Below are 13,614 nucleotides of genomic sequence, written 5' to 3' on the forward strand. Positions count from 1 at the left end.
GTTTGTATATCATGTATATTGTTTAGCTGAGAGCTGAATTGGAAAAATATAACTGGAAACATATCATTTATTACTTACATCCAAAAGACTCTTTCGCGTGAACTGCAGGCCATAAGTCAACAGATCCAGCTCTTCTGAAACAAATCTCGTATCTCCGTTTGAAATATATTAATCTATGGAAATCCTGTTAATTCTCCCTTTAGTAAATAAGTAAATAATAAAGTAAATTTATTGAATAGCATACTTAAAGTCATCCTGTACTTTAGACCATCCCCAAACAATGATGTTTTTGGTTTTAAAAGTTTGAAAACTGGCAAAGGCAACTGGGCAAGCTTTGTAGCATTTCAATAATATCCTTAACTCTGTGGTTAATTCTATGATTATGTAATGACATATACTTCATTTAAATATACAAAAAAGAAAATAATGATCATATAGATGCCTAAAATAATATCCTCAATATAGCTTGCCCAAAGGTAAGCAAAAAAAAAAAATGCCCTAAACTCTCAAAAATGAATATCATTTTCTAACATTATTCATTTATATTAAGCTAGTTATATTTATTCATCATTTTATTCACATGACTTGTCTACTAAAGATAAGAAGACTTTAGTATCAGTAAAGGAGCAGTGAGATTTTTGTCAAATTACTGTGGGAAAGCTGCTACTGATCCAACCATAAAAAACAAATCCCTCAGAATTAGTGAGAAACAGGTTTCAAACATGAAGCATAAAACCACTGCAAAGGACTTCATATTTATTTTTTATGTGGGCTGCATGTACATGTAACTCCTCTGTCCAGAGGAGTTGTCAAAATATAAAACAAAACTCCTGTTATTTGACATCTACTCAAAACAATAAATTCTCTATCAGTTTTAACTTTCTTATTACAACAGCGAATCAAAATTTTCATGAACTGTTAAAGGTGGTTTGTTCGGTGTATATGTACTGTCATAAACTGTCCACATTATTTTGGTGACACATTACATAAAGGCCTGGATTAAAAATGTCTGCACATGGTGTAATACATGGATATCACATATCTCGGTTTATCTGGAATATCATTCTACACAACTCTTCCATTCATTTCTTTTTGAAAGATCTATATACCTCTATAATCACCCCATACAACACCAAAATCCCACCAAAGCAAAAAAAGGAAATGAAAACACAGAAAGGATGAAGTCAGATCTTTTTCTAAACTTTGTCAGTACCAATGAATGTATAGCATTTGTACGCACCGTAACTAATAAAAACTATAAAATAACAATAAACAGGAAAATTTACACTAATGCAATCGTTAAATATGAACAAAAAAAGACTGAGGCCGATTCAGGTGATAAATCAATATAAACATGTAAAGAATGTAAACGAAAATTATTCAACAACTGATATAACAGGTGGTAGCTTCAGTTGGTCGGCCGCCGTATGGTGTGTACATGTATGTTCGTTTGTCTGTTGGTCTGTTCTCAGCTGTCCATATGCATCAATGTGTAGGTTTTCAGCAGATGGCGTGGTTGATCCACCTGAAAAATGAAAGTTGCAAATATCTCTACATAAAACTACGATCAAGGTCACTTTCCACTGGAAAAAGTGTGAATAAACTATAAATGTTTTCAAGGTATTCTAAACATTTTAAGTTACATTTATGAAAGAATTATGACATCATTCTGCACTTCATAAGTGCAGAATGATAGTATCTAAAATTTCTTATTTTTGCTTAGATGTTCAGGACATGAAAATTTTGCCCCAATAATCTGAATCATCTTAGACAGTTATTAGACACAACCATATCACAATTAGGAGCCATTCTTACATCACTGTACATCGCATGATAACTGGGACTAATAATAATCATAATAATAAGTCAGTCATATTAGTCTCAGATGATAATTACATTTGTAACACTGACAATTTTTTTACAAAAAGTCTTCATTCGTAAAACAACAATGGCAAACACATGGAGAACATATCTGGGTACAGTGGTCAACATTATGTCTAGTTTAATCCAAAGATAAACCAATCACGTATACATTTACATCTTTATCTTGTTACACTGACGTTTGGCTTAACAACGGCTAAACTGATCATACATATATATATATATATATTTATTATCTGGCTTAAATCATAAACACACTTCTTATTTATATACATGTACTTGTGGCTTAAATTGCGGATAAACTGCTTACATATAGGTCTGGATTAATTTACTCCACAGTGACAGACTTGGCCAAATTCCGCGGACAATCGACCTATGGAGAAGAGAAACAAACACAGCGTTGCTCAAGCCAGGGCTGAATATAGGTGTCTGCGGCAGCTTAGAGCTTGTCCTACAGCCTGGAGGCCACAAGGAAAGCTATAGGGGCACGGCAGCGCAGATATACCAGGGGGCGATTCCACCAAGCCATTTCCGATGTAAATCATATTTTGAAATACACTCTTAAAGCTTATTTTTGGACGTTAAAAATTAACATATTATCCACTTCATCAATGTTATTTTAAGACAAATGTGTCCAAATTTCAATTCCCAGTGACAAAAACTAATCTTCGTAAAGAGCCCATAAATTTTGACGTAACTCATGAATGGCTTTGTAGAATCAGCCCAAGGAGGCAAAGATAGGACGTTCCTACTTAATACAAAAATATGATAGGGAAGGAGCTGGTAAAGAAACACCTGTAAGAGCATTTGTGAGCTGCCTACTTTAATAATGGTGGAGAAATCAAATACATGATGCAAGACTATGGAAAGTTATTTGCAAGTATGGTTTTCAGATATTCTTTTATCCAGTCTTAGATATTTCAGAATACTATTTGTGCATTGGGTATTTGAGACCACCTCTTGGTATAGGAGTTACATTACTGTATAAATATGCTCTTGATAAGGATGTCATATGCTTTTATTCAGCTCATAAGTTTATTATTAATGCTAAATATAAATGCACCTTATTTGTGGACCATAAATGGAACGGTGTATGTATTGATATGCAGCCACAATATACACATACAAGCATTCATTACATATTCCAATGCACTCAGCTTTTCACATTTTCATGATAATAAAAGAAAAGTTCTAAACTCTACCAGATTTACTTTGGATGAATCAATAAAATAATAAGCCACTAGATTTTGTACATTTAATAAAATACACAGATGCAAATTCATGGGAAGAGAAACACTTAAATAATTGTGATTATTCTAAAAATGATTTTTATAAAGTTTGAAATTAGGAATTTCTGCATATCTAAAACATGGATCGAATTTCAATCGGATGCTTTGTGTTTAATCTAGAAAACTTCTTTCGATTATGAAAAATTTACTCTTACTCAAAATTGACACACAATCAAAACAAGCATTCCTTGACTCAGAATCTTCTTACCAAGGCCAGAAAGCAGAAGCTTAATGGCAGCAAATCAATCACATATACACTGAAGCATATATATATATATGTACATACACAGACTGCAAATTTTAAAAGCAATTTTCTTTTAAAACAAAAAGCGTTTAAACATCATACTTTCCTTTAATCACAAACCACTCAAACAGAGCTGGGTTCAACATAGACCAATCCAGGTGGAAATCATAGTTCAAATTAAGAGTTACACAATGTATAGAAATTAAAATTTTTGCCTAGTTAACATTTTCTGAACTGCTGTCATATACTAGTATATGCTTTCCCAAACAGCTGACAAAGAACAAAGCTCATCGGTGGACAACAATTTCTTTTTTTTTTTTAAATCTAAACATTCCAAATCACCTGAATTCATCTATACACTCAATTGCAACCTCAAAAACCTCTTTTCCCCCCATCACCATATTAGTCACACAAAGGCAGCGAGTGTTAGTGAACTGAGCATAGAGCTAATCTTTCAAGGCTGTAAGAGCTTCATCAGTAAGTCTTCAAATGGCCTATATAATATGAATTTCAGAGGGATTAAAACTTTAAGTGCTTGGGGGTAAATGTCAAATGAGTGGAGTTTCTATTCATGTCTTTTGCAACCAATGGTAATATTTCAATGGGCCATAAGCACAGTGCAATGCAATTACAAATTCAACTTGAAAACATCAGGCCAGAGTTGTTAGGGCATCCCTTCAATACTTTGTTACTGTTGATGGGTTTTCTTTTGATTATCTTGTTTTGTCCCCCAAAGCTACATTCTCTGCTGATGTTTCTTCAGCAGTTCTACAAGATGGTCCTTCCTTCAATCTTCTCATAACATGGGTCATTCACTAAACAAGAGGCCTGCATGCAAGACGACATGAAATCTTACAAGGCAAGATGTTGTAGTGAATTCGTGCCTCTGTAGCAAATGCAAATGAGACATGGTAGATGTCAAGAAAGTATTTTACTGTCATTTAATGAGGTATCTATAGAATTGATTGATTGTTTAATGCAATACTCCTCCATGTTGATCAGTTTTATGGGTGGAGGAAATTGGGGAGTCTAAGCAATGCCCTTTTGCAAGTTCCAGAAAACTGGACAAAACAAGATAAAAAGCAAGAAGTGCCTGTGCGTGTATTAAAGGAAGGTGAGGAGGGTGTGTGGGGAATGTTAGATTTCTTCTGTGACAAACTTCACTCTGTGCTTTTGAAAGGGTTTCATGCTTCAAACTCAAGCAACTTTGCTGAACATCAGCTTACATCCAACTCCCGGAGAACAGCAATATGGAAAGAAAGTAGCTGCATGGGAACGACACAAAGGACGCCCTGCAGACAGTCGACAGTATGGGTGATCTCCACGGACTTATAAGCATGCTTTCTCGTTTCCTCGTCGCCTTTGTTACATATGACAATGGGGCGTCCCTATATAAAAAGAGTACAGTATAAATGTGGACGAGTGCAGTGAGTTTAGAGGTGAGTGAAAGAGACGAAAAAGCAGCCCAGCGATGACGTAGACCCACTGCAAAAAAAAAAAAAAAAAAAAAAAGAAAAGGAAAAAGTAAAACGTACACGTCCCTCTCTCTCTCTCTGCTATGCATTCAGCAGACAGTGATAACAGCCTCATTAAAAACCTGAAGCATACTTTGGTCTGGAATAGGAATATCGGCTGATCTTGTTGGTGAGATATTTTTGTGGACAAAAAAATTTCATGAGGAAAAAAAATACTACTCACATAAAAAGTCAATGTCAATATTCTTCTATTTATACGAACACAGACTTAAATTTGCATTTTGAACTAATGAAACCACTTTTGATTTAGTGTGAGAGAAATTTGGGCCAATAGACTCAGTCACAACACCTTGTGTTATCCAGACATTTGCATGCTTTTATAATGAGGCTGTCAACACTTACAAATCAGACAACAATCAAATTAAGCGAGTTATACAGGGGAGATGACTCTGCAAGGTGTAGCCCTCTCCCTAAGCAGGACCAATGGTACAAGGGTAACTGGGTGGGGTTATGAGACCAGCCCTTCTTGATGCACCAATGGCTGCTTAGACATGCTTACATCACAATTCCGCAGCTCGGCGATATGCAGTGATAACAGCTGCATGGGTATAATGGTCAGGACGCCTTGTAGGCAGTCTATCGTGTGCGGAACTTCGATGCATTTAGACCCTTGCGCCAGAGTTTCCGCATCACCATGATTGCAAATAAGAATTGGATCACCCTAGAATGACAAGTAAGAAAAATAAAATGATCATGCTTGCATTATGGCATCTTTACAGACAAATTCTACACTATTAAAAAAAAAAATAAAACAGCCAAGACTAATTTTTCAACAGGAATCCAGGAATCAAAATTATGAAGAGAAAAAAAAAATCATCAGTAAGATCTGTACTCTCTGTGTAATTCAATATTTATCTCTTATACAACCTACATTTTATCACTTATTTGCCTTGAGAACAGAGGTTACACAACAATTTGAATATAAGGGAATCTAAATTCAGATTTCCGAAGATTCCTGTGAGGCGAAGTACGTGAATCCACGGAGATTGTGTCAAAATTTAACGAAAAATGAGCCCTGGTAGGGATTATTTCAGTTTATGTAGATATTTCTCCAAAATATGATTGTATACATGTGAATGAATAATTAATCACGTAATGCTATTCACGCCAAACAGACAATCACATGACATGCACATGAATCTTGTTAGGATGAATTTCAAAATTTTCTCACTTTCCATAGAATTAATCATGACCAAAGCTTGTACTTCAGCACATGAGATAATCCTTGCTTTCTGTTTGCTAACTATTCGTTATATTTATTTATCAATTTAATTTAATTTTATTTCATACTCATGAATATTTCACTTATATGACTGCAACCAGCATTATACGGTGGGAGGAAACTGGGCAGAGCCCGGGGGAAACCACAACCATCTACAGGTTGCTGGGAGACCTCATGTGTGACCAGAGAAGAACCTGGCATGACTTGGACTTGAACTCACAGTTAACAAATTGGTGACAGGCTCTCTGATCATTGTGCCACACTTGCACGCTAACCACCAGGCTACGTAGCGGCCTGGTGTACATGCCCCTTTAGTTATAATGCTGAATGTTGCTTTACTAATGTATGGAAGGAATAGAAAAACGGTACAAAATGATATAAAAGTCAAAAATCCAAAGAAACCAAATTGGTTTTTCATCTCTACTATGATAACTACTTTTGTTTTACATTATGTTTTGACACTGATACTAATTATGAAAAGGTTTATTTTATGTTACACTCTATTTCATGATATTTTAAACTGTCAAGAACATCAACTTACATGTCTGGCCTTGACTTGCTGGAGAGCATTCATGCATTTCTGAAAAATGGAAAATGACAAATACATTAAAAACCATGGAAACTCAATGGAAAGCATGTTACATAAAGGTTAGAAAATTGTGTAATTTTCTTTCTTCCCCCACCTTATGTGAAAATAGGTGAAACTGTTTGTGAACAAAGAGACAAACAAAGAGTTGGAGATTGGGTATATACAACCTTCTGAATCCCTTTGCCAATGCTTTGCAGACCAATAACACTGTGAAATACAAAATTACACTTGCCCAAAAAAGCGAACTCATCTTGTGATGGTTGGTTATATTTATGGAGAATAATAGTTTTTTTTGAAAGCAACAAAAGAAGTCTGGTTAAAGACTGTTCAACTAGATGCTAATCCTAACATTCCCCACCACAACCCATCCCCAATCACCCTTCTGTAGTTTTGGGGGGAAATAAAGAGGATTTAAATATACTGGGAAGTATAGGCCTGCCTAAGATTTGTAAAATTTGATGAAGACGGAAAACAAATAAATCAGCTCATAGTTTATGCACCAAATTCAAACTGTCTTACAAATAGGTTTTGAGATATCTTTCTCACGATTATGCTACACAAATAGACAAACCAACTGACACACCCACCCACTAACAGGAGAAAATTACATTGGAATGTGGACATAACTAAGTCAGCTCATACTTACAGAATGTACATGGTCTCGTGTGACAATCATCATGACTGGCATAGCCTTGTCCACCAGTGCCAGGGGCCCATGCTTCAACTCCCCAGCCATAATGCCCTCAGAGTGCATGTACGTCAGCTCCTTAATTTTCTGTTACGGACATGACCAAAGAGAAATTGCAAAGCATCAGTACACATACTTTATTAATTTCATTGCAGTTTTGCATTATAGCCACTTCATTTAACAAATGTGTTCTCTTTTTCTGTAACAGGAGTGTTTCCAACACTGAATGCCTCCAACATCACTAACAGAAATTACAATACTTACTTACAATACAATTACACAGAAGTGAACACAGCAAAACACTGCATTCACTTATATCACAGTGGTCAAGTTTATGGATTGGGAAAATCAAGGCCAAAACACTGGCCTTCTCCAGACGCTGGGTATCACGTGTCTGGGGGGAAAACCATGAACCCGGATATGAATCTACATCACAAGTGTCCCATGCAGCGATTGGACAAATGTCTAGTGTTTGCAAAGGCAAGAATGCCTAAAAAGGCGAAAGTCAGAAAGGGTCCACATAAAGCATGGTATCTTATTCAAAATGTCATATAGTATATTTTGCTGAATAACAATAAATACAATATACAACAAATTAATGCCTTCAGCATTATTGAGTAAATGATTTTTAATTCCACTTTCAGTTCATGCTCAGTACAACTTTCCCTCCCAGCTGTCCCAAGAATTTTACTGTTAATCTCATTTACCAATGCACCCTCTAGACAGGTGGCAAAATTAAATCCCCGTCCCATGACCAGTAAACTCTTCTGCTGATACAACTCCTGGGCCAGAGACTTAATCTGATCGTCCATCTTGAGGACTTCCTTGATCTCTTCTGTTAAACAAGAACAACAACAACAATGCTACATCAACTATGGTGGATCAACAAACAGCCATGTTAAAGAGAATGAAGTCGATATGCCAAAATATTTGGTAAGTAGGAAATGAAGCTTATTTAACACCTATGGTACATCCAATCTACATACACCCATAGTTTTTATTTCCTCATTTCACAACAAATATACTGTAATTCTTCAACCTTTTTGCAGGCCTGCATAGTGTTTATTTAAGCATACTCTGAGGGATTTAATTTAGTCTACGCAGACTGATAAAATTTCATATTTTGTGAAGCCCTGAAATTGGCCAACTCAACCAATGTAGTTTTTCTCCAAAATTAAATCAAAAAGGTGCATGAAATGCTCTAAAAGTTGCTCTTTCATATGAAAAAAGATGGAGGAATTAGGGTATGTACTTCATGGAGATACAATGTGGGCCCCTAATAAAGTTCTAAGGTCATTATTAGGCTTGATATTTTACTTGACTCTATTAAAAACATTAACTAATTTTATTTCCTTGGATAAGGACTACTTGAAAGTAATATGCTGTAGGACATGTGTCATGGTAAGTGGTATTATAAAATGGCTGCCACACAAACTGTAACCATAACAAGTCACACACACTAACCTGGTAGTTTTTTCAGCCCCTGGATGATCTCATTCTTTCTGTCTTGCATGGAGAGCCGGTCCTCACACATCATCAGCCCAAACATCACCAACGAGATAAACTGACTTGTGTATGCCTATTAAAGGGAGAAATACACATTCAATCACAAAAGATGAGACATGCTTCAGTACTGCAGCCATGTATTTGTTTGATTGACATTTTAATACAGACATAAAGAATTTTGCATTATTCCAGAATATTATGAGGGGAAAAAAAACCCGGACTACTTGGAGTGAATTAGCGAACTTTGGAAAGAATAGTGGCATCCTTTTCCACATGTGATTAACGTTGTATTAGTGGAAGGCAAGTGATCTCCAGCAAACTTCATGTGAAGCTGCATGAAACATCATCAACAGCTTTACTGCTACAAAAAGCAACCTAGGAACCTGGAGAATCTTAAAAATTACATGCCCACTAATGGTTCTGATACATGTCTCACACGACCCAGCACTCGAAAGGCAAAGTTATGTTAAACACTAAGCCACTACTACTGGCAACCTTTTAAATGAATACTGCTCTCAACTGGTCAACCATTGAAGGTCTCAAGTGTGTTACTACAGTATTGTCAAGAATATTCTTGAGCCCTTTCTTCTTTACAAAACAAGACCTGGTGCAACAGATTTTATTCTCATCTTGCCGATGAAGTAAATCTTACAGTGTTTCAACAACTCTCTGTAGCAACCTCAGTAAATAAATTATCTATGATCTCACTATCAACCTATACACCCTTCCTGCCATTCCTAAACTTCACCCAATAGTGCCCTTTTTAGGTAAAAACTGGCCCAAAATTAGAGCTTTCTAATGTGCTCTCTGTATCAAGAAAATGGGACATGCCATTCCACATTTAGATTAGGGCCTGTCCAAATACTATGGTATAGACAGATATATTAAACTTATGTCTGTGCATATAACAAATGAAGTGTGGGGAAGCAGGTGTTGTAAGCAGTCTTGGTTAGACAAGGATAGTACCTACCTTGGTACTGGCCACTCCGATCTCTGGTCCAGCATTGATGTGGACCCCACAGTGCGACTCTCTACATATACTACTGCCCACAGTGTTGGTAATGCCAACGATGAGGGCACCCCTCTGTTTACAGTAACGTAAAGCTAACAGGGTGTCAGCCGTTTCACCTGTGGTAACATACTAGACAATATGTAGAGACTGATATTTACATTCATGATTGGGGTTTACTGACTTGATGGCAGCATTTCAGTGATATTGCGGCAAAACCGTTGATATTTCATATCGCAATTATGAATTAAATGTGCACCTTTATGATATTTGAATAACGTCATCAAAATTGTAAGTACTGATTTATACACATGTGTACGCTGGGCTGGAAGTTTTATGATCACAGAATAATTACATTATTCAGATATTCAAAATTATGACTCACTATACATGTAGATGTGTAGATAAAATACCATCAAATCTATTAGACTTGAATGAAGTTTTACTGTATCAATGATTTGTGGGTTATACAATAAATTTGTTATATTTTCTGTCATTCAATTTTTATAACGAGAATTGCCAAAAAATAATGGAAGTTTTTATGAATAAATTGTAAGCAAATTCCACACTGAACAGGAGTAACTGTCAGAACAGTTCCTAAAAGCAAAATCAAAGACTACACTTCTGATCAAAGTTTATCTGAGTTTACCTGATTGACTGATGAAGAAACAGACGTCATCTCTGAAGACAGGTGTGCTTCTGTCCAGGAAGTCACTGGCCAATTCAACCATCACAGGTAACTCTGTCAGCTCCTCTAGCAACTGACGGGTCTGCAGAACAGCATGTTTTATTTATTTTTTGGATTGGTGTTTTGGTACTCTCAAAACATACACAAGAGGCTATAATTTGGGTTGACTGACTTACTCAATGATATATGTATGTACATCAGCAGATTAGTTCTTCTCATTCACATTTTATACGTATATCATATTCACGAACACTTTACCCATGTCTATGCAGTCTGAAAATAAAACAAACATCCCTTGAAATAAGGCTAGATTTGAACTCACACCCTCACATGTGGGAGTTACTAATTTGAGCAATACATCTTTAACTGCTGTATTTGTGAGTACCACAAGCGTTTAACAAGTCATGGTACGTAACAACATGTATCACTAAACTCCATCAAGGTAACCTCCACTGTGGCACTGTAGTAACAGGTTTCACTAACCTCTTCTAGCTATGGTACTGTGTTAACGTGTTTTTCTACCAACCAGCATACCACTATATGTTAACACATTTTTCTACTTACTGCTATGGCACTGTGGTAACTGGTTCCGCAGGCGATGAAGAGCAGCCTCCGACAACGGCGTATTTCTGTCATGTAGTCTTTAATTCCGCCCAGGATAACCTGGTTTGTCTCAAAGTTCACACGGCCTCTCATTGTGTTTACCACAGATTCGGGTTGTTCAAAGATCTCTTTCTGCATGAAGGATTTGAAGTTTCCTAAGAAGAGAAAAGACGGGACGTCAAGATTAGGCCACCTGGTCTATGCTAAAAGAGAGGATGTCAAACGTATGACTGACTGACTGAACCAACAGAATAAAAAACAAGTGCAAATTCTCAATAGATCGCACATCTTTCAGAATGCTGATGTCGTCTTGCAACGACAACAAAACAGAAGAAAAAACCTGAAAAATAGTATTCTCTCCATAGGGAATAAAACACTGATCAATGCAATACAAACAAACTAACCTTTCATGATTTGCTGTATTTCCATCTTAAGGGTGATGACTTCGCGGACTGTAGAGTCATCCAGGCTCCTCTTGACACGGGTGATATTAAGGCAGCCATCTTTGACGCAGGCAATGTCATCATCTTCCAGGAAAATCACTTGGTTCGTGTGTTCAATAATTGCACTATTGCAATAAAATAAAGAATACTACTTTTAACGTGCATTATAATACATAATTGTAGGTACAAAAAGGATTTTCAACTTTATATTCACCATTTCCACACAATAACCATTAGTTACATGATAGAAGATAGAAGAAGGGTTGTCTACCTTAATGGTCATTTAGCAAGGTGGTTCACACTATCATATGAAAAGGTCCACACTATTACATCGCAAGGTGGTCCATATCATCATGATCACATGACATGGTGGTTCAAACCGTAACTTGGCAAAGTGGTCCACAGCATCATGTGAAAAGGTCCACATTATTACATCACAAGGTGGTCCATATTATCATGATCACATGATATGGTGGTTCAAACCATAACTTGCCAAAGTGGTCCACACTATCATGTGGAAAGGGCCAAACTATTACATCACAAGGTGGTCCATATTATCATGATCACATGATAAGGTGGTTCAAACCGTAACTTGTCAAGGTGGTCCACACTATCATGTGGAAAGGTCCAAACCATCACATCACAAGGTGGTCCATATCATCATGATCACATGACATGGTGGTTCAAACCATAACTTGCCAAAGTGGTCCACACTATCATGTGGAAAGGGCCACACTATTACATCACAAGGTGGTCCATATTATCATGATCACATGATAAGGTGGTTCAAACCATAACTTGGCAAGGTAGTCCACACTATCATGTGAAAAGGTCCAAACCATCACATCACAAGGTGGTCCATATCATCATGATCACATGACATGGTGGTTCAAACCATAACTTGCCAAAGTGGTCCACACTATCATGTGGAAAGGGCCACACTATTACATCACAAGGTGGTCCATATTATCATGATCACATGATAAGGTGGTTCAAACCGTAACTTGGCAAGGTGGTCCACACTATCATATGGAAAGGGCCACACTATTACATCACAAGGTTGTCCATATCATCATGATCACATGATAAGGTGGTTCAAACCGTAACTTGGCAAGGTAGTCCACACTATCATGTGGAAAGGTCCACACTACTACATCACAAGGTAGTCCATATCATCATGATCAAATGATATGGTGGTTCAAACCTTAACTTGCCAAAGTGGTCCACACTATCATGTGGATAGGGCCACACTATTACATCACAAGGAGGTCCATATTATCATGATCACATGATATGGTGGTTCAAACCATAACTTGGCAAGGTGGTCCACACTATCATGTGACAAGGTCCACACTAGTACATTGATATGGTAGTAAACTACAAAATATCTTCCCAATTTATTATACCCGTTAGTTATTGGTTAAACAATATACAAGTATTAAGTAAATAAACAGGTAGGAGAGAAACAAATTTCATATGACCTTTCTTGTAGCCATGACATGTTCCCGACTTAATCTGGAATGTGTACAGAATATACTTTTCTTTAAAACAAGAAGGAAGCAAGGAAGATTCAAGTCTTATTGACCAACCTGGCATCAGAGGCAAAAAAGTATTCAACTTTCTTGTCTGTTCCAACTGGATGGAATTCTGCTGTACTGTCCAACCTCTGTTGAGCACCCATATAGCCTCGGTGTTCTGACCAATGGGAAAACAGATATCAGATGATTTTGCATAATATACATTTTAAAAATTTAAGAGATGCACACTTAGAAGCAGTTGTCAAAATATGGAACACCTTAGTACATGTACAAAAATGAACTGAAAGATTTAAAGCAGGAAGGAATATAAGATACAAAATGAAAGTTGCTACCACGGAAATCAGAAATGATGTACAACATACAAATCAAAATCTATATT

The 13,614-nt window shown here is 36.6% G+C and overlaps 1 protein-coding gene across 4 annotated transcripts in view; it reads right to left on the reverse strand.

Annotated features, from left to right (window-relative positions):
* Positions 1-1,385: 1,385 nt before the first annotated feature.
* The window catches only part of LOC135466419 (glutamine--fructose-6-phosphate aminotransferase [isomerizing] 1-like), a 37,406-nt gene continuing 25,177 nt past the window's right edge, over positions 1,386-13,614 (reverse strand). For 3 of the 4 annotated variants that reach the window (XM_064743893.1, XM_064743875.1, XM_064743902.1), the window contains 11 exons: positions 13,287-13,392; positions 11,659-11,822; positions 11,216-11,409; positions 10,613-10,733; positions 9,925-10,082; positions 8,913-9,027; positions 8,156-8,283; positions 7,407-7,535; positions 6,713-6,751; positions 5,449-5,610; positions 1,397-1,525 (listed from right to left, as the gene is read on the reverse strand). In XM_064743893.1, the coding sequence (XP_064599963.1) occupies positions 1,469-1,525; positions 5,449-5,610; positions 6,713-6,751; positions 7,407-7,535; positions 8,156-8,283; positions 8,913-9,027; positions 9,925-10,082; positions 10,613-10,733; positions 11,216-11,409; positions 11,659-11,822; positions 13,287-13,392 (1,373 nt within the window). In that variant the 3' untranslated portion in view covers positions 1,397-1,468. Of the gene's footprint in view, positions 1,526-2,191; positions 2,255-5,448; positions 5,611-6,712; positions 6,752-7,406; positions 7,536-8,155; positions 8,284-8,912; positions 9,028-9,924; positions 10,083-10,612; positions 10,734-11,215; positions 11,410-11,658; positions 11,823-13,286; positions 13,393-13,614 lie in introns of all 4 variants that reach the window. The other variant, XM_064743884.1, reaches the window with a different exon arrangement.

The sequence above is a fragment of the Liolophura sinensis genome, chromosome 1 (assembly GCF_032854445.1).
Source record: "Liolophura sinensis isolate JHLJ2023 chromosome 1, CUHK_Ljap_v2, whole genome shotgun sequence".
Taxonomy (NCBI): Eukaryota; Metazoa; Mollusca; class Polyplacophora; order Chitonida; family Chitonidae; genus Liolophura; species Liolophura sinensis.